This window comes from Magallana gigas, chromosome 1 (genome assembly GCF_963853765.1).
Source record: "Magallana gigas chromosome 1, xbMagGiga1.1, whole genome shotgun sequence".
Classification (NCBI taxonomy): domain Eukaryota; kingdom Metazoa; phylum Mollusca; class Bivalvia; order Ostreida; family Ostreidae; genus Magallana; species Magallana gigas.
In genome coordinates, this window is record NC_088853.1 from 71490952 (window position 1) to 71513072 (window position 22121).

The following is a 22121-nucleotide window of genomic DNA, read 5'->3' on the forward strand; positions in this document are numbered from 1 at the left end:
GCGCACAGTTTAAATAACTAGCTGATGCATATTGTGGACTGTATTTTCTCTCTATCACAGGAAATACACAAATGATCCAAAAATGATCCTAATATTGGTCATATTCCTGAAATAAAAAACGGTCATTTTCAGAGTGTTACGTCATTCCCCGCTGAAATCTATTGCGGGTTACACGATAGGCAATTGAAGATGTTGATAATCATGTTTGTCTCCAGCAAATCATGGCTGGTTTACAATAAGCACGATTTAATAATGAGTCTATTTGTGTTTTAAACAAATCTCAATTGCATATAAAGAACTCAGGTAGGTTTTCAAATTCATAACAGTGCTTACCTGAAGATTATAGGAACATTCATTAGTTAAATTTAAACTAATATTAAGGAAAGACACTCTTAATTTGATACTCACAAACAATTTAACTTTAAATTATTAATGTTATTCCCCCATAATGTTATATTATAAATAAATATTTGTAGTTGAGTTATATTCGTATATACGTTACTTTAAGATCATACACTGCATACAACTATTTTTGCATTTAATTCCACATAAAGCAACACATGCCAATGTACCCTTGTTTAGAAGATCACAAAATGTCTTAACCGGAATCAGTTGTACAGTCAATGTGATTTATACACAGGTCAAATTCTAAAACAGATGTTGAACAAAGAGACAAACCACTTGTACGGGTTTCATCGAAGACGAAATTTGTACAATAACATTACAAATTGTCAATATCTAAGCTATCTCCATTATACAGCTGGTGTTAAGCTGAACAAGGCATTCCCATCAGGACCGGGTGTGTGTTCATCTACAAGTCATTAATTAACTGTAAGTTTGATAATACTATATCATAACAATTAAACATATACTGTTGATTAGAACTCTGTCCCAAAGAATTTTTGACATAGTTAAGTTCTAGAAAAAAATACTGTACCATAAAAATTGTATTATTCAACACTGATATTATACATCATATGACTGTCATTTACAGCTACCTAGATAAATAAACCGAGTAAAATTGTAACAATAACATGGTTTCAAAATATTCAGTTGATAACAGCATTACCTGTATAAGTTAACTTTAATTTCAATAATCGATATGTGTATTATTTTTTTAATCATTTAGTTGCAATGATTGTTAAAAGAAATATTAAAATAATCAAATGACACAAGTTGTACATCTTGCAGCGACATGCAATTCAAGATTAATGTTGTTGAGTCTAGTAGATTCAGATATAGTACACAGGTAAAATTGCAACATATGTTCAACATATGTTTCGAGTAACATATGTTGAACATACGTTGAACATGGGTGTTGCTAAAACGCGGAACGGAAAACGGAACGGAAAGCGGAACAGAATGGAAAATATCATCACGTTTATCGCTTAAAAGGGGTATAAACTGGCCAGAAACGATTTACTTGTATCTTTTATTTATATCTAATGAATGATTATCAACATGTTGTTATCTTATTAATATTCATATGAATGTCTATCAATTATAGCATTGTATTCATTCGGCTTTAGTTGAGTACGGAAACAGAAAAATCAAATGTATACGAATTGTGAAACATTAACATGATTAAACGAGCAAATTAGCTATAACTTTTTACTTATTTTTCTTATATGGTATTGCTGGCATATCAGCGTAACGTACGCAGTTAATGGAAGCGTTTTATGCACGTTTTGAGTATTTTTATATTTCAAATATGATGTTCATGTATAGGCCTATACTTACATCAAAATTGAATTTTCGGTGTTCTAGACGATCTTTTATCATACAGACGATACAGTATCATTGAGATGGAAGAAAAAAAAACCATAGGACTGACGACATTAAAAATTAAAATACAGTAAACATTAAAATACCCGGTAATTTGTGAAAATAGTAATTTGTGAAACTAGTATTTTTAGCAATGCAATTTTGTTTACGTTTGCATTACTAAGCAGTTGTTAATTCCAGCAGCTATTATATACATATGATCAGAATAGAGAGCTCTAGACGTTGCCTGGTTTGATTTTCCGATTATATATATTGGGACTATAGTCTGTTGATCCCAAAATATTCATGCAGCACATTTGGACGATTTATAATGGAAAATGTTGACATCTTTTCTCCATTTGGAAGTCACTCAGAAGACCTTGCACAATTTTTCAACATTATCATACGGGTCTGTTGAAATTCAAAACCCCGTAGACTTCTTTATTTTTAGCCGTGTATTTATACCAGCTGATAAGCAAGAGAGGACGTTTTAAAGAAAGAATAATGAGAATGTTTAATGCTTCTAAAAGAGAATTGCTTGAACCCTGAGGTATATATAAATATACAGCAAAAAGTGAATCGAGGATATTTTGGGACAGAATATAGTGGTCAATGCATGTACTGTTAATTTTGAGGAAATAGATATTCTTGAATAAATAATCTAATATTGCTAATCTTTCAAAAAAAATTAAAAAGGTACATAAAGTATATCGTTTTAGCATGATTAACAAATCTATGAGGTATATAACATTAGACAATATTTTCCGTTTTCCCTTCCGTTCCGCTTTCCGTTTCGTTTTCCGTTCCGCGTTTTAGCAACACCCCGTTGAACATACGTTAAACATATGAATTTTTCACAGTATGGTGAACATATGTTTGAAATATATTGTTCACATATGTTTGAAAAATACGTTAAACATATTACAGACTCAAAACATATGTTGAAGATATATTTGTGGTAATCATATGTTCAACGTATGTTGAACATATTTTGAACATATGTTTTTTTAAAACATATGATCAGCAGATGTTTTTAATTTGCGTTATGTTGATTAGACATGTTTGTTGGCTAAAAATTTTATATGTAGTAATGAATACGTGTATAAACAAATTATATAATCAACATTAGCCATGCATTTTTTTCATATGAAGTGTTTTGTTAACAAATCTGTATTTAAGCCTTAATCGGTTTTAAATTTAGTGCTCATAAACATACGTCATATTTTACGTCACGGAGGCAGAGGATAAATCTGCAGGATGGATTTTTACTTGTACTTAAAAGGTAAGAATGCGTTTTCATTTACCTATTTATAGTGGCAATGAGTCAATCTACGGGCTGTATAGTAACGTAGTGGTGTTCTTCTGGAGAATTCGGATTGAAAAACCATACTGTAGCCTTCAGTATAAAATAATGTAATGTCAACGACCGACGGTCATCATTGTTGTTTAACTTTTGAAAAACAGCTCTATAATTGAACCTCTAAGGCTGTTGAAATTGTTTGAAAAATACAGTGAATAAATCAAAAAGTAAATACCTAGTTTACGAATGACAGAATGTAGAATATCTCAGAAAAGGTTAGGCCTGTAAAATTCTTCACAGAGAGTTACAACTCAACAGCTTACTGGCTATAGTTTATTTTGACCTAACAAGTTTGATGGTAAACAAGCATAAAAATGTGGATTTGAAAAATATATTTAGATCAGACGCAAGTGAAAGTAGCCCCAAAACTAGAGCAAAGCTCATTGCAAAGCAACGAGTATGTCTTCTATTGCTGTTTTAAATCAGTTATTAATATAAAAAAAAGTCTTTACAATCCCACAGGGAAATTCCTAATGAATTTTTTTGTGTCAACACAAATTGTACAATGATTTATATCTTCTCATTGAAATATTTATATCAATCAAAATCATTTTTCATTAAAAAAAATTTTTTATCAATATTTATAGTGTAATTTTTATAAGTGTTTCTATTTTAGGAATGCAGTGACTAGTGGGCACATCACAGATGGCATCAAATAACACAGTGTCAGAGATTATGAAGAAGTAAGTACATAATTATAAAAATTTCTTACACTTTCAAAACTGCAGCATGATGTACATGTATATTTTTTAAACTTGTAATATTATTGTAGTAAAGTTAATTAGGTTCAATTAATATCAAATAATGAGTGACACTGTTTGACAGAGTATTATAATTTGTAGCAAATGGATGTAGTAGTGCAGAGGTTTGTAAGATTTCTTGGATGCAGTCTGAAGACGATGAAGTGATGAAAGATCCAGGATACAGATATTCTTCTTGAGCTCAAAGATATCTGGCTGCACAACATTTGCTATACAAATTATGGTAATTAAATTTAAATATGGTTCTGACTGTATGATTGATGCTAATTATAAAATTTTCATAGTTCTAATGATTTTTTGTAAGATTTTAAAATCTCACTTTGTAAAAATAACAGGATATATATTAATGGTTTTCCACTTCTTCATTTGCAAAATTTTAAAAGGTCTGATGGTGGTACTTGAATTTGTATTAACATTTTAGACAGAAGTTTAGACTTGACTTGTGAAATGATAAACAGCACATCGAAAAAAAAAGTAGGACAAAAAGTGGGATTAATGCAGGTATAGTTATTTATTTCTCTCTCTCTCTCTCTCTCTCTCTCTCTCTCTCTCTCTCTCTTTCTCAAGAACTTACAATGATGTAAGTATTCAACACAATTTACTTGAGGAACAGAATGAAAAAAACTTAACTCATGTTCTTTTTGCAACTTGATCTTGATACTCTTCAAACTTTTATTTTAATAATGGAACAACTGAGGCAATTATAAACTTATTGTAAACCATCTTAAAAAGTGTTACATTCTCTCTGTTTCTTTTTCAGAAACTTTTAAAGCTGCAGTGAGTGAGAACCATTCATAGGAGAATAACAAACTTGTCTATATGATATTTGCAATAATAAAAATGATATGTATTTTTATCTCTGTTTTTTTCTTCATCAGATAGCTGGAGCTGCAAAATTAATGCAATTTTTAAAAGACTCAGTGTTGTAAAAACAGGGTAATCAGTTGAAGAGGGTAATTCAGAAAGAGAATTTGTACCAACAATGAATTAAAAAATAAAAAAAATATTAAGGCATATTTTCAAATATGTATAAGACATACGTGATACATGTTGTGTAAATAATCCCAAAGGATAAAGAAAATGAGTAAACACAAAAATGAAATTAACATATGTTCAACATATGTCTAACATATATTTATAAACATATGGTAATCATATGGTTATCAAAAACATATGTTTAATATATGCTAAACATATGATAAACATATGTTTATGAACATATGTTAGCATATGGTGCTCGTTTTCTTATGGCGAACATATGTTTCAGAACATATGTTCAAAATATGTTAAACATATGATGAACATATGTTGCAATTTTACCTGTGTATGTTACATTGTATTTTTGCCGCATATTCTCTTTAAATAAAGTCTACAAATACGTTTTAGTTCAGACGATGTTCATTTAATGATTTACACTTTGAAACGCCCTCTTTAGCTTATCAGGTTTCGATACACGACAAAATAAATCTATAGGGATTTTCCGTTTATAAAGAGTTAATAATAGCCGGATAATAACGTTAAAAAATTGTGAGAGGCATTCCAAGTGACTTCTTAATGTATATAAGATGTCATCATTATAAAACATGGTAGGAAATCTGTTTTCGTTTCTGTAAATTTTAATAAGGAAAAAACAATAATGCGTTAATGAGGTTTCCTCCATTTCATTGATTATACCCGCACTTTCTAAAGAAAGTTCGGGTATATTGTTGTTACCCTGTTCCGTCCGTCCGTCCGTCTGTCCGTCCGTCTGTCCGTCCGTCCGTCCGTCCGTCTGTCACGTTTTACTTTCTCAAACTGCTCTTACATCTTATAAACCAGCAAACTGAACTCTTGGAGTTTGATTTGGGGTATCATGTTGTTTTGTAAAAAGGTTTCAAAAATTCTCTGTTAGTCCTGGGGGTCAAATAATTGGTAAAAAATGACGTTTTTTCACAAAAAACCTTCTTCCTCGAACTCCTCCTACATTTTCAACAGTAGACAAATCATCTTTTGGAATATGTTTTAGGGTATCCTATAGATGCGCAATAAGGTTTCGGAATTTTCAATTTTGTCCTGGGGGTCATTTAATGGCTGAAAAATGACGTTTTTTTACAAAAAAACTGGTTTCAAAAACGTCACTTTTTTTTGGCAGTAGCCAAATGATCTTCTAGAATATGATTGGGGTTGTCATATTGAGGCGTGATCAGGTTCCAGAATTTTTTTTTTTATTAAGGGGATCAGTGGGCAACAAAAAAAGACGTTTTTTTGGCCAAAAAAATATGGTTCCCAGAACTCCTCTTACAACTTTTGGAGTAGCTACGTCATCTCTTGGGATATAATTGGGGCTGTCCTATAGATGTGCAATAAGGTTTTAAAAATTTAAATTTCATCCAGGGAGTCAAATAGTAGCAGAAAATTGACGTTTATTACTAAAAAACAAAACATTGATCCAAGAGCTCCTCTTATGATTTAATGGATAGACAATCATATCTTGGGATATGATAGGGACTGTTATATAGATGTGCAGTAAGGTTTTAAAAATTTAAATTTCATCCAGGGAGTCAAAAAGTAGCAGAAAATTGACGTTTATCACTTAAAAAAACCATAGATCCTAGAAATCCTTTTATGATTTAATGGATAGACACATCATATCTTGGGATATGATAGGAACTGTTCCATAGATGTGCATTACGGTTTTGAAATATTAAATTTAACCCTGAGGCCCATTACCTACCGGTACATACCTTTTGATGCCCTTTAAGGATCAAGAATATATATGGTTTAGGGGTGGGGATCTCAACCGTTTTTGAGATATTCGTGCACTTCCTGTTCAAGGGGGGTCATGACCACCCCCAGGGCCCATGACCTACATACCGTTTGATGCCCCTTGACACAAGGAACAAGAATATATATGGTTTAAGGGTGGGGATCTCAACTGTTTTGAAGATATTAAGGGACTTGCTGTTTGAGGGGGTCAGGACCACCCACAGGGCCCATGACCTACATAACATTTGATGCCCCTTGACATCAGAAACATGAATATATATGGTTTAGGGGTCATGATTATAACAGTTTCTGAGATATATAGTAATTTCAAATTCCTGGGGGGTGGGGATGACCCCAGGGGTCAGATCTAATAAACCCTATATATTGCCAGTAACAGCCAATATATGATTATGAAAACCCTATATTATTATCTTTGTCCGTTTTCAAGTTACCATTTACAATAGAGTCTACGATTCTTCCTACAAGGTTCAATGTTAGACCCCACACCCTTTTGACACCCCCCTCCCCCGAAAAGTGGTTGTCTAACCCAAAATGAGAAAAATCAAACCAGGGTGCACAACTAGATATGCAGGCCTATCATATCCTAGAGTTTTGTACAATTCTGTTCAGCCATCTCTAAGAAACAAGTTCAGAGCAGGAAAGAAGAAAAAGAAGATGAAGAATAATAATACATGTATTAAGAACCGTACAAAAACAATAAGTCTTCAAATTTCATTCGGGAGACTTAATAATAAAGATTAAATAGAGATAGGATCATCAAACATCAATAATTTAAAGATAATTGACAATTTCTGATTCTAAGGGGGTGGGGATGGTTTTTATGATATTTAATTATTTCAGGAAGAGCATTTGGGATCATGACCTACATACCATCTTAAATGCCTTGAACAAAGAAACAATAATATAATATGTACATGATTTATGATCGATCAATTTAAGAACACAGATATAGATCAATCATCTGTTTTATAACTTATATATACTTTTATAATACTTCCTATGTATATATACATGTATATGTATTAGTTTTTGTTTTGTTCTATACTATTCATGTTCATGACTGTAGTATGGCTTAGTCTTATTTTAAATTACATGTACATTAAAAAATTGTCAAATATATGACTTGGAACCCCCACTCCCAAACAAACTCAAATATAAACTGTTCTCCCCCCCCCCCCCCCCTCCCTTGTCGAATGATCTATCAAAATGAAAATATAATTTGGGTGTTTAAAAACTTACATAAACTGGTAAAAAATGTTATTCTTAAAAAAATTATATTACACCTTGCATAATTGACAAATGATCTATTGAGATATGATCAGAGGTCATATTTCTACCTTGGGATCAATAAGTAGTATTCATTGACAAGTTAAAATTAACAACAATAAATGATTCAAATTATAAATGTTTATATCCACATTCACCCCCCCCCCCCAATCTAATCTGGTTAAAAAGATTCAGTTCTCTTAATACATTCTTACATGTGTACAGAAGCACATTTTAAATCATTTCTTGATTGCTTTTTCTCTTGTGATTAACATTTTGGAAATTGCTTAATTCAATTTTTAAGATTTATAAACAAAATGTTATATGCATCACTTCCATGTGTATTAATCGCCTATTTGGGGCAATTGTAAAGTCTCTTTAACAAAGCAATGACATCATTAGGCTAGGAATTACCCGGCACATGGATCAAACACTACTGTATAACATATGAATAAGATAAAATACATTATTATTGGTGTTGAGGGGTCAAAGACAACACCTGGGGGTCATTAATGTACTTTACACCATTTGATGCATCATGCATGCATAATGACATTAGAAGATATTTTGTATTTTCCTGTTTCGTGGGGTCAGAACAGTCCCATAAGGTCATGACCTACATTGTATTTGATGCATTATAATACATTAGGAAAGAAATACTCCTTCCTTCCTATTATAACTCATATAAAAATGATAAGTGTCTACACCTACTTACATGTAATACACAAATTTAATAAGAAATTGTTTATACAGGGTCAATATGGGGTCAACTCAATAGTCACGTGCATGATCATGCAGTCTGACAAATGAAAAAAATAACTTTTGCAACTAAAATGACAGAAACTTTACAAATGCGGTAGGATAGGTAACGATGATAAGCTTATTTAAATATTAAAAGATGATGATACAGTATGCTGTCAAAGGGAGATCACGTTTAGAAAGTGAAAGTAGAACTTATATATGCATGCTGGCATCTCATTATATTGCGCTACTGCTACTACATGTATTATGCTTACCGAAATTGGTCAACATCATAATGATAATCCAATTAAAACACAATAATGAATTCCTTTAGCTGATCTTAACTAGGGGCCTAATCCTTTTCTGCATACGGAAAACACAGACATGTATGTATATGGGTGTTGCTAAAACGCGGAACGAAAAGCGGAACGGAAAGCGGAATGGAATGGAAAATAGCATCACGTTTATCGCTTAAAAAGGGTATAGACTGGCCAGAAAAGATTTACTTTGTATCTTTTATTTATATCTAATGAATGATTATCAACATGTTGTTATCTTATTAATATTCATATGAATGTCTATCAATTATAGCATTGTATTCATTCGGCTTTAGTTGAGTACGAAACGGAAAAATCAAATGTATACGAATTGTGAAACATTTACATGAGTAAATTAGCTATAACTTTTTACTTATTTTTCTTATATGGTATTGCTGGCATATCAGCGTAACGTACGCAGTTAGTGAAAGCGTTTTATGCATGTTTTGAGTATTTTTATATTTCAAATATGATGATGTACATGTATATACTTACATCAAAATTGAATTGTCGGTGTTCTAGACGATCTTTTATCATACAGACGATACAGTATCATTGAGATGGAAGAAAAAAAAAACCGTAGGACTGACGACATTAAAAATTAAAATACAGAAAACATTAAAATATATCCGGTAATTTGTGAAACTAGTAATTTGTGAAACTAGTATTTTTAGCAATGCAATTTTGTTTACGTTTGCATTACTAAGCAGTTGTTTATTCCAGCAGCTATATACATATGATCCGAATAGAGAGCTCTAGACGTTGCCTAATTTGATTTTAAGATTATATATTGGGACTATAGTATGTCGATCCCAAAATATTCATGCAGCACATTTGGACGATTTATAATGGAAAATATTGACATCTTTTCTCCATTTGGAAGTCACTCAGAAGACCTTGCACAATTTTTCAACACTATAATCCGGGTCTGTTGAAATGCAAAACCCCGTAGACTTCTTTGTTTTTAGCCATGTATTTATACCAGCTGATAAGCTAGAGAGGACGTTTTAAAGAAAGAATAATGAGAATGTGTAATGCTTCTAAAAGAGAATCGCTTAAACCCTGAGGTATATATAAATATACAGCAAAAAGTGAACAAAGGGACAGAATATAGTGGTCAATGCATGTACTGTTAATTTTGAGGTAATAAATATTCTTGAATAAATAATCTAATATTGCTAATCTTTCAAAAAAAAAAAAATAAAAAGGTACATAAAGTATATCGTTTTAGCATGATTAACAAATCTATGAGGTAAATAACATTAGATAAGATTTTCCGTTTTCCCTTCCGTTCCGCTTTCCGTTCCGTTTTCCGTTCCGCGTTTTAGCAACACCCATGTATGTATACACGTGAACCCATCTAATCGAAGAGCTGGGTAAAACTAGTACCCGCTAATGAGACATGCAGACCTGTGTTGTGTACGTAACTTCAGACAAAGATCATTCATTTGTAACATGCATGTATTTTTATGACCTATTCTTCAAATCCACTTGCACTATTTTATTAGGTAAATAACAGCTTTAAGGTGGTGCAGGACACCTGCATATTGTGATGTACATGTATACTTTCTATTGAGATAAACAATAAAGTATATCAAATATTGATTAAATATTTACCCCCCAAATAATGTTACCTAACATTGAAGCGCAATGGGTTTGAGAGTTTACATGTCTGTAAGAGCATTGGGGACAAAGGTGTATTTTTGGTACTTTTACAATTGATATAAATGAATTTTCATGGGGGGGGGGGGGGGGGGGGTCTGGACCCCTCACTCCCACCCCTTCTCTAAATCTGTGCACACGATGATGTTCATGTAGGCACACAGAAGCAAATCTAAAACCGGCAACCGCCACTTGGAGGGGGCATAATTTAATTTTCAATTTTGTTTGTAATAATTATATAGACCATTAAAACTGAAAATTCAATGCAAACAGTTCTACCCAAATTGCACATAAAGTGCTGCTCATGTCACGATGTGTATTATCATATGAAAATTATAAATTTTAATTGTATTACCGGAGCTTGCATATAGCCCCCATTTTAAATTAAACTGGTACAAAACAGTGTTATTTAGGGGCAAACACATGGTGCGGGTATTACTGTCTAATGACAGCATCTAGTTTCAATTGCAATTATTTCACAGATGTATGATTTCTTGATAAAAAAAATCGAAATAATGAGGATAAATAAATATCTTGAGACATAATGTGTTTCATTTAACAACGCGATGTTTATATTTACAAACAATTCAACAGATAAACATGCCCTACATGCATTGTTATAGTCTTGAGTGGTGGCAAATTCTCCTAAATTGGGAGGCAACTTGTCTTGAGGGCAAGTTGTCCTGATTTCATTCCATCGACTGATAATTAAAACAGAATGTGTTTCTTAAGGTAAGGTTTGCGGTTACAGGGAGATAACTCACACATTTTCATTGTGACGTAACACGAACTACCGTTTATTTCAGTTATGACGTCAAAATTTATATGATATCATAATTGATTTTAATTTTTTTTAATTTCGCGGGTTTTTTTTAGTTTCAATGAAAAAATAAGAAGACACAAGCATTTTATCAATTTCCACGAAAACGAAATCCGCATCATATGGTTTTGAATAGTGTTTTAGAAACATCAGATTACACATATTCTAAGATACGTTTTTCCTGAAATCGGTGGACTTGGAAAGTTTTCAAATGAGATGTTTTCGTTCACATAATAGTAGTCCAAAATTAAGACTTATGTTGCATGTTATTCTCTTTTAGATAGTTCATCATACATTAATAAAAGTGAATCATGATAATAATAGTGATATTATTTTCGAACATTTTAAGCATATAAAAACCCCATAATAGTCATATATAAAATGTACATATTTTCACGAAATTGTTTACATTTCATCAAAATGAAAATTGGAAATCATGAACTTTGACCTTTTGTAGTTATAAAACGGGACGGGCAAAATTCATTTGAATTTCATGAGAAAAAAGACTCTAGTATAGTGAACAAAATGGTATGTAAGTTTGGTACAACCTCTAAAACATGCAAGCCGCAAACCTTACCTTAATTATCTTTATTTAAAAAATGTGAATGTTAATGACTAAGATTTACCTGTCAGAGCGTCCTTTCTGGAAGTATACATGTAGACACACAGGGTATTGTTGACCCCTGATCCTACCCAGAGACATTGAGTGTTGGCATCATAATTTAGGCCCCATGGTTCACCCATCTCTTGTGATTTTGTCAGTAATTGTGACAGAAACTGACCGTCACTGTCTAAGATATGGATTGTTTTGCTTTTACCATCGCACACCAGGATGTGTGACAGTGAGTCAGTACAGATTCCATGCGGCAGCAGCTCTGATCCTGATGGATGTCCTTTGTAGGAGAAACGATGTCTTCCTCCACGCTCTGTCACCACTACAGCATTAAACGGGTCAGACACCACGACATCCTCATTGTTGTTTTCTGTTATAAAACTAGGATCTTGATACAGTTCCAGTCCTGTGTTGTCATGTTGTATGGTTTGTGTCAATTTTCCGCTCTCGTTGTACCGGGTTACCTTGCCTGTGAATGTCCAATACATACTCATCCCGACCAGTAGATCCCCAGTGGACGGGGACCAGTACACACACCGTGGTCTCCATGTCGAACCTGTTCTCTCTTTAAATGTGGTGGTTATTTTCATATCCTTTGACAGTTTGTTGATGTTATTATCCTCATCTATATAAATCAGTTCACTCTCACTGTTCACTGTGTGGAATCCAGTAAATGGATCACTACATGAATCCTCCAAACGATGTAGAGGGACACCTGTTGTGTCTGTCAACATGAGATTATTTCTATCATCACTGACCCAGACCCGGTCTGATGTCACACAGGAAATGTGATAAAAACGACGGACACCTTTCAGTTGAAAAAAAATTGGAGAAGACAGAATCCATAGACGCTCGTTTTCTTTCTGTGTTTCTTCTGTCCAGGTGGTTGGGATTTCAGTCAGCGACTTTATCACATCAGCAGTGGTTTGATCTTGATCTACAAAAATCAAACATAATCAGACTACCATGTTATATCAAGTTTGAAATATATATTTCATTTAATTTTGAATCTTCACTGAAGTATTTATTTTTTTCATTAAAACGACAATCGACAACACCATGCTCTTCAATGCTAAGCAATTAGGTACTTTTACAAACTATAGTCAAATTTAATTATCTCATATTTTTACGTATTTACTTAGTAATCTAATTACTAATATTCTGTTTCATATTATTTTAAACTAATTGATTTATGGTTTGTTAGATATTGAGAGACAAAAAGAAAAGCACTAATAACTAATTGTTTTGCCCTTTTCTTAACTACAAATGTCAAACAAGAAATCATAGTGACGCTAGCGTCAAATGGGCCGCAGAAAATGCAATTGTTGTATGAATCATCATTGGCTGTTTACATAAAAACGCACCACAAAGAAAAATATAAGGAGTTGGTTGTGGGTATTTTATATTTTCAGCAACACGTTTAACATATTTCTTTTATTATAATTAAAAATCGAGTTCATTTCTAACGGTAGTTGTATGAGCATGGCCATAGTATGAAGTAATGGAGAACACATTGATTTGTACATTATACTAATACAAAGTTCAACTCATCATTATTCTCGTGAAGATAATGTATTTCAAACCATTTTGACTTTTTGTTGCATTGTAGAATTAAAACGCAATACATTAGTCATAGAATTTCAAGGGACCACATGATAAAATAGGAATTGATTATTTTAAAGATACGTGTAAGATCATGATCATTCGATAGAATCTGCACAATTTAAAGGCAACAATAAGCCGGATAATTTGTTTTCCTTTATGGAATTACTAGTATAAATCTTATCCTCACTTTAGTTTATGAAGATAACCATGGTTATTTAATTGCATGAGGTTCTCAAAAGAATAGAAAATAAATAAGTTAGTTCAAATTTTCAGGTCAATTCAAATGTTCAGTTCTTTCATATTTTAGCGTAAATAATTGATATAGATGTCATTTCATGATATTTTTCTAACACTTTTCACATAGTGATATAATATAACACACACACACAAAATAATTTTATTCAAATCAGCACATAAAAATTGAAATATATCATTTATATACAATTTCATGTCATTCAGGTTTTTAGTACACCAGGTCTTAAGTATGTCCAGTTTATTGATTTGAAAAAAAGGAAAAACTCCGAAATTTTCCGAAAAGATTATAGTCTCGATAAAATCGCGCCGAACACGAAAGTCTATGATCTGCTTCACATTTGCGAGTAAAACAATTAAAAAATATGCAATATTTTTTAACAGGCAGAAAACATATTTCTAAATGCAAATTTACTTTTAATTCATAAAAGTAGGCATAATATTAATTAATTATAAAAACACTATCCCGCAGAAACGCAGTTACAATATCTAAATGTATATCAAATAACGAACCGCCTTCTGATGGCCCGTAATAAACAGTGTATAATTTATTTATTAAAAATTATATGGTCCCTCAATACGCATATAGTAATGATAATGACTCAGACTTACCTGCCAGAGCGTCCTGTCTGATGATATACCTGTATATAACAACCGTGTTGTTGAAACCTGTTCCGACCAAGAGACGGTGAGTGTTAACATCATAACTCAGGCTCTGTGGTGTAAATATCCCTGATGGTCTTGTCAGTAGATGTGACAGAAACTGACCGTCCTTGTCTATCATCTGTACTGTGTTGGTTCTACCATCACACACCAGGATGTGTGACAGCGGGTCAGTACAGATGCCGTATGAATCTAGTCCTGATTCCGATGGATGTCCTGTGTAGGAGAAACGATGTCTTCCTCCACGCTCTGTGACCACTACAGCACCGGGCAGAGAGTCAGACACCACGACATCCCCATTGTTGTTCTCTGTTATATATTTAGGTCCACTATACAGTCCCCGACCTGTGTTGTCGTTCTGTATGGTTTGTGTTAGTTCTCCACTCTGGTTGTACCGGGTTACCTTGGCTGTACCTGGCACTGTTAACTCCGTTAAGTCTTTATCATCTGTATCGTCGGAATCGTCTGTATCATCCCTTGGTTCCTTTCTATACATCCCGACGAGTAGATCCCCAGTGTATGGGGACCAGTACACACACAGTGGTGCCCATGTAGAGTCTGTTCTCTCTATAAATGTGGTGGTTGTTTTCATATCCTTTGACAGTTTGTTGATGTTATAATTCAAATCTATGTAAATTAGTTCACTCTCATTGTTCACTGTGTGAAATCCTCTATCAATATATAAATCACTACATGAAACCTCCACACAATGTAGAGAGACACCTGTGATGTCTGTCAAGATGATTTTTTTTCCATCACTGATCCAGACCCGGAAGCTATTTCTAAAATCATTGACCCAGACCAGGTGCGGTGTCGCACAGAAAATGTGAAAGCAACGATCAACACCAGTTAGCGTGAGAGATTGATGGAACTCGGCCTCAGACGTCAGTTTCAGCAGACACTCGTTTTCTACGTGTCGGTTTCCTCTCTCTGTGATTTGAATTGCACTCAGTAACTTCATCACATCCTTATTGTTAAGTGACTCAGTCATGGCGAGCTGGCTGGTGTGGGGGGTAAGATGTATTTGGGGGAGGGTTTTCTTTACAGTTGAGAGGAATTGTAGCACACTGAATGAGAATTCTGGCTGTACATATCTGTGTTCATATTCCTGAAGGCTGACAATATGTCTGCCCATTTCTATCATCTGTTTTAAACATCTGTGTTTGAAATCAAAGTCACAAAACACATTGTACTTGAAATCTTTTCTCACTTTGTTTATGAGATTCTTCAGTTTCGGGGCCTTTGTTAACATCTCTGATTGATAGAGGGAGATTTCTGTGTGACAGATTTTGACATCAGCTTTGATTCCTGTCAGGAGAACAGGTCTGTAAAAGAGAGCCTCACTTCTGATGGTGTGAATGGTTCCTCTGTGTTGTTGTCGCTTTGTTTTATAGGCTGTTTTAACATCAAGTTGTCTGTGAGTTCTATGTTTTCTGCAGTGGAAACAGACAGGGAGTTCACAAGGTTGACAGTACTTTATATAAACATGGCTAGGATGTCTCACACAGATCTCTTGTGCTGGGATGTAGTTGATTTTATCACGGTGTGACACAACATCATGGTCTATTGTTTGGAGATCTTTTACATGGTTTTCTTTACAATTGGGACATAAATCACATGGACACGTTTTACAATAGTACTCTGTGTCCCCTGGACACTTAGAACACAGATTTACTTTAAATTGGATGCTTGCTCTGTCCATGATTTTGATGGTCGAGGTCTTTAAATCACAACCTGTTTAAAAAAAAAGTAAAGCGTTTTAAAATCATGTCAACCACTTTTTACTTGTTTAATGATTTCATAAATACAATATCAAATTTTATCAGGAATCTTTTAATTTAAAACAGTTGCTACTTTAAAGTACTTATATAGCCCCCCTAGATAAAAAAAAAACTGTCTGTTGTTCTGGTCCTGACTATAGACAAAAACTTAACCGGTAAAGGGAATATAGAACAAAAATGTTGATGAGATAGAGACAGCGAGCAAACGATTAGAAGACAAATAATGAGATGATGCTAAACATGTTCTTCTTCTACTTTTCTGGTTTTCTCTCCCTCCTAACTATGCATTTTGCATCTCTGTTTCTCTCTCTATCTCACTCTCTCTCATTCACTTTTCTCAGCTTCATGTACTCTTTCTCTTTTTGTCTCACTTTATCTGATATTGTTCTATCTCTATCACACGTGGTTTTCTCTCATTCTCTCTCTCTCATACTTTATCTGTCTAACATGTACTTTAGCTCCAACTTCTTTTCCCCTTTTCCCTCTTTTTTGTATATTTCTCTCTCATGTATCTTTGCTTATTCTTTATCATTTTCTCTGCAAAAGATGCATTTTTATTTGCCCCCCCCATATTTGTCTGTTGATGTCTTTATTTGTCTATCTGTTTGTTTCTATCTCTGTATCTCCTTTTTTCTCTTTCTCTTTCTCTCTTTCTCTGACTCAAGTTTTCTCTGCTTAATTATAACCTTGCTCTCTCTCTCTCTTTTTCTTTCTCTCTCTTTCTTTCTTTTTCTCTTTTAGTCTTTCTTTGCTGAACATTGATTTTTGCTCTCTTTCTCTTTCTCTCTCTCTCTCTCTCTTTGTTCTACATTACAAAAACTTAGTTATAGAATACAGTACTGACATATGATTGCCTTCTTTCTGATCCTGTTTAATTTTGTTTACATGTTAATCTTATCTTTAGTACGTTCTTATGTACATTTATAAAATACATGTTAAATTGTATTTGTGTCTGTCGACAATGTAGAAAACAAAGTATTATTATCATCGTGTACAATAACACCTACTCAAAAATGTGTGCAAACTGAGAACCCATGGAATTCTATATGAAGCCAATTTGCCTTAATCTGGCTGATTATTTGAATGTTTCCTGGGGCAGATAATTAGACAATATCCCAGCTATAACATTACCAGAAGGATATTTTTTGCTTGTTTACCAATTCAATCAACAAATTGGGACGCGGGAAGGCCCTGAAACCCTCACCCCCTCTCTCTCTCTCTCTCTCGTTTTCTCCCTCTATCTTTCTCTCTCTCTCTGCTGAACATGTACTCTTGCTGCTCCATCTTTCTCACTTATCTGCTTCAAAAGTAGTCTTGTTCTTTCTCTCGTTCATTTTTTCTATAATAGCAACATGTACTCTCACTCTTACTTTTGCTGCTCTTTGAATATTCTTTATTCTTCTTTGCTGCATTAATATGTTTTCTTTACCTTTTTATCTCTTTCACTTTTTTGTAAATTATACTCTCACTGTACATACCCTGAAATGTGCTACTACATCATTTGCACGATTCGTTTCACTGCGCTTTTTTAAACAGTACAGTTAGCATTGTGAATGGTATGGTAAGTTTTGTAAACGGTACAATTCGTTTCTTGCACGGAACTGTACGGTTCGTTCTAGAGGTTTCGTAGCACGTTTCAGGGTCTATAATGTGTCAGTTTTTTGGTAAAGAATTTATGCTGTCTTCGGCCTGAGCCTTCGGGCAACAGTTTCTACCTCAGGGCTTACCCAGTGACTACTGTCCTATATCCATTTAAAAGATGTTTACCATAACGGTTTTATATAATACACACAATAAATGAACTCGTGGTTTTCCTTAGTGACTCAGTTGACCTATACGACATAGTATAGCTACGCAAAACTAGTGATATAACATGAATACTATATCAAGTGCCTTCCTTCTTTGTCCGATCAGTCAACATCAGAAACTAAAAATACAGCATTTAACTACACAGAATAATGATATTTCATAAGTATCACACCATTATATCAATGACACACGATAACATAAAGTAATTGCAATACTCAAGTGACAAAAGAGAATATTCTACAACACCCTCTTCAAAAGGAGATTACAAGATATTTATGGATTTTTTTTTAAATAACAAACACATTTGAATTTCTTTTAAAATAAAATACACGGAAACACGAGGTCCGAGGGCCACATTGCTCACTTGAGTAACATAATGAATTCAGATTCCTGGGGTCATATACAAACAAGAGATGCCTATGCCCTCCCCCAAGTCTACTTGGTATAAATTTGTTAAATATTGCTCGGTCGCACCCAAAACTGAACATGGTTTATATCTTTTCAGATTTTAGTCACATCAACTAATAAAAGCAATATTATATTTTAAATCTATTACATTCAACAGAGAGCTTTGAAGGCTGTTAGTTATTGAAATGTGATTGTGAAATGTTTGCTTGTTTTCTATAAAATAATTCGCTCTGAAATCTAGCAACACAATGCATTTGGAAAGATTAAAATCGCATTTTATATTTACCATCTTCAAGTTTGAGTGACTTAAATGTATTCTAGTTTCACTAAGAACAAAAACTTTGATAGAGATTTTCTTCATCCCCGTTAATTACAATGAGGAAGTTCGCCTGGCGCCACTAGTACATTATATGCAGGTATCAATATCAGGTGTATATTATATGTAAACGGCGTGACAGTTGGACTTCGCGCAGATTTTACACAGTGTAGTTTGATTTTTGTATAAAAATTTATTTGAAATGCACACAGTAGGATTCGCCTATTAAAATCATCAGCCAAAGCTAAACCAAACGTCGCGTGCTCAGTCTACATTATGACGCCATGTTTCATACCTAGAAATGAGTTACGTTATTCGGACAAAAAGTATTTCCTTTTTTGTTTATCAATTTATTACGTATGGCGACTACCGATAATAATATTAAATACTCTGTTAAGTATCTAAAAGATCATTTTCTTAATATAAAACCAATAGCGAGCGCAGCTGGCCGGCGCGCTGCGCCGGCGAGCGAAGCGAGCTCTAAGAACCAGTGTGCGCGGGAAAAAGAACGAGTTAAACCTATTGTTCATCAAACATTTTTTTTTGTCTACGTCCCATAATGCTCTCTAATGTTTTCACCCGTGGTGCTATGCCAAAAAATGGCCGACTTTTAACTCGTAATTTACGGTGTCTTAAGGTTTGAAAACACGTTTTGAATACCGCATATTGTTAGGCGAGACTCCAGAGATTTGTTACATGCTTCCATACCTTTGTAATGAGTCGTGATATGTAAACAAAGACGAACAAAATCATGGATGACGTCACAGTGCTCTTGCGCTATATTTCCCGCGATAAAGTTAGAGGTGGATCAAACATGTGTAATGCGTGTACTAGCTATTTCAGTATAGACTGCGATACCTGCCACATTGACATTGTATTGATTTGTTTTTAATTTTTTTAATATATAGATCATATAAAAATATACTAGCAAGAGTCATACTTTACTGTCATATCTATCCATTTTTAATCTAAGTAAGTTTATAAAAAGGGAGGAAATAAACAATAGGACATTTTGAACTAAATAAAAAGGAATAAAGAGAAAAAATAAACGGTTAAAAAATTGATGTAGATATTGCATATTTGAAAGTGGGAAATTACAAACCTACAAACAGGGCCCGAGCACTTTCTCTCTCTCTCTCTCTCTCTCTCTCTCTCTCTCTCTCTCTCTCTCTCTCTCTCTCTCTCTCTCTCTCTCTCTCTCTCTCTCTCTCTCTCTCTCTCTCTCTCGGGAGAGGGGTAGGGGGTTGCGTTGTATGTATCATAACCATTAAAATTAGTATCTTTTGGCATACTTATTGTAGAGCAATACTCTCTCAAAAATTCCTGGACGTTCGTTGATACCTAAATAACACTAGATTGACAATGATGCAAGGTATGTGTATTTCTTGCTGCGCTCGCCAGAACGGTAGCACCGTAAAACATATTAAGACATATTACGTCTTTCATTGAAGCAGTATTGAAACTAATCTGGCTTTTACATTTGTTTTAAAATATAAATTACATTCAATTGATACATTTGGCAGTTTTTAATTAAAATTAGTGCCAACAAATATCGATAAGTGCCAGTCAATCAATAATAGAAATAACGTTTTTAAACAAAATGGCGGCTAATATGGTTGCGCCCAGGACTGAACGATTTTTTATAGCCCAAAGTACCCGTGATTTAACTGTTCACTGATTTTCTTATATATACGTGTTACCATTAAATCTCGCTGCGCTCGGTATAATTTAGTGTAAAAAAAAATGGGCATAACAATTGAAGCTCAAGTAATTGTATATTCTATGTATGAAATCATTTAAAATTCATTGGAAACCATTGACTGAATCAAATTTGTTGAAGTCAACTCTGATTATACTCTGTCGACAGCAAAATCCCAATCATTGTTTCAAAATTGCTTTATTAAACATCTTCGTAATAAATGAAAATCAGTTTACTTTTACTTTAACTGTGATTCAGACATGTTCAGATATGTCTGAACACACTTTTCAAGTAACATTTCTTTCTTCAAGAATGGAAAACATAACATTAAACAACTACTTTGTAAAATAGCAAACGCTTACCTTTAATATGACAAAGGTCTCTCCTCTACGATGAGACAGACAAAGTAAATCAGATAACTCTTTTCTTGTTTGTGTAACATTTTTCGGAAAAAAAGTATTAATCTATATCACAATAATCTATACACGCAAGGCATGTATTTTCGCTCCTTCTTTAATCACAGCAAAATGTTCGTCACCATGATAAGTGTGTTTTGCTCAAGCGATTTTAAATGTTGTGTATGGTGATCCGGGTGAACCTGTTTTAAACAGACACCATAACAGTGGCAACGCGTACTTAGGCCCCGCATTAACTGCATACAGATCGTTATTTGTGCAGGGGATTTAAATTTGTATCCTGTGCTGCTGTACAAGACTGCTTTGGTTTTAATGGTGCGTCAATAATCCTTATTTATTCTGCTTTGAATATCAGTTTACTTTTTGTAAAATTGTGCAAACGCAAGGTACAAGTTTTTGTGGAGTATTAGCATTCTGTTTTCAACTAAAAAAGTATAGTGTGTTTGATTATATACAAAATAGTGAGATATTGGTCGATAAAATGTAGTAGATATATTATGTTAATAAATTGTATCTCAATAAGTTTGAACACCATTTGTTCGGGTCTTTACTCCACAATGAAAATAACCCTCATAACATCGCAATGTTTCATTTTTTTTAGAGATTTATAAAGAAACAGATTTTAATATGTACTGAATAAATTCAAAAACCGTACACAATTGCGCTGTTTAATTTTGTTTCAGAGCCTTATTGAATAGCTGTAAAGCGTATAGAATATATGCAATTTAAACACGCCTCTCGGAAACACCAAGCGGTTCGTAACTATCGATGATTTATTTAATACCTCGTTATCTCTACTCCCCGAAATACAAGACACTCGCCCAAATCTTTGTTGGTGTTCTCAATCTCACAAGTAGCTGTCATATTGGAATGGGAAGCTGTCGTGTAAAACTTGCAAAGCTTTTGGTGGGATCTTAACGCTCCTAAAAAGTGACTTTTACCTTTTGTCAAAGCCTTCAGATCTATGAATGTCCATATGTAGGATACATTTCGTAATTCAAAAGCACCTGATTATTCATTTACGTGTCCCCCACATTCGGTTCAGTGTAGTTAGATCTTTATAAATTGAGGACTTTGGACTTTAATTTTTACTCTCTCACAC

The 22121-nt window shown here is 33.6% G+C and overlaps 1 protein-coding gene and 1 long non-coding RNA gene across 2 annotated transcripts; one reads left to right on the forward strand and one right to left on the reverse strand.

Annotated features, from left to right (window-relative positions):
- Positions 1 to 521: 521 nt before the first annotated feature.
- Positions 522 to 21228, reverse strand: LOC105340674 (uncharacterized). Its single transcript, XM_066074544.1, has 4 exons — positions 20966 to 21228; positions 14540 to 16324; positions 12084 to 13007; positions 522 to 811 (listed from the first exon to the last, which is right to left on the reverse strand). Exons 2-4 carry the CDS (start codon positions 16290 to 16292, stop codon positions 753 to 755), a joined length of 2736 nt encoding a protein of 911 aa, XP_065930616.1. The 5' UTR covers positions 16293 to 16324; positions 20966 to 21228; the 3' UTR covers positions 522 to 752.
- On the forward strand, positions 3721 to 4386 carry LOC105340673 (uncharacterized). Its single transcript, XR_902200.4, has 3 exons — positions 3721 to 3807; positions 3967 to 4108; positions 4307 to 4386. It is a non-coding gene; the product is annotated as an uncharacterized lncRNA (long non-coding RNA).
- Positions 21229 to 22121: the final 893 nt, after the last annotated feature.

Excerpts from the sequence above, each read along its gene's own strand:
- LOC105340674 (XM_066074544.1), bottom strand. The coding sequence starts at position 16,292 with ATGGACAGAGCAAGCATCCAATTTAAAGTAAATCTGTGTTCTAAGTGT. Across the intron at positions 13,008-14,539 it reads CAGACAGGACGCTCTGGCAG|ATCAAGATCAAACCACTGCT; the intron begins GTAAGTCTGAGT and ends TGATTTTTGTAG. Across the intron at positions 812-12,083 it reads CAGAAAGGACGCTCTGACAG|ATGAACACACACCCGGTCCT; the intron begins GTAAATCTTAGT and ends AATGACTTGTAG.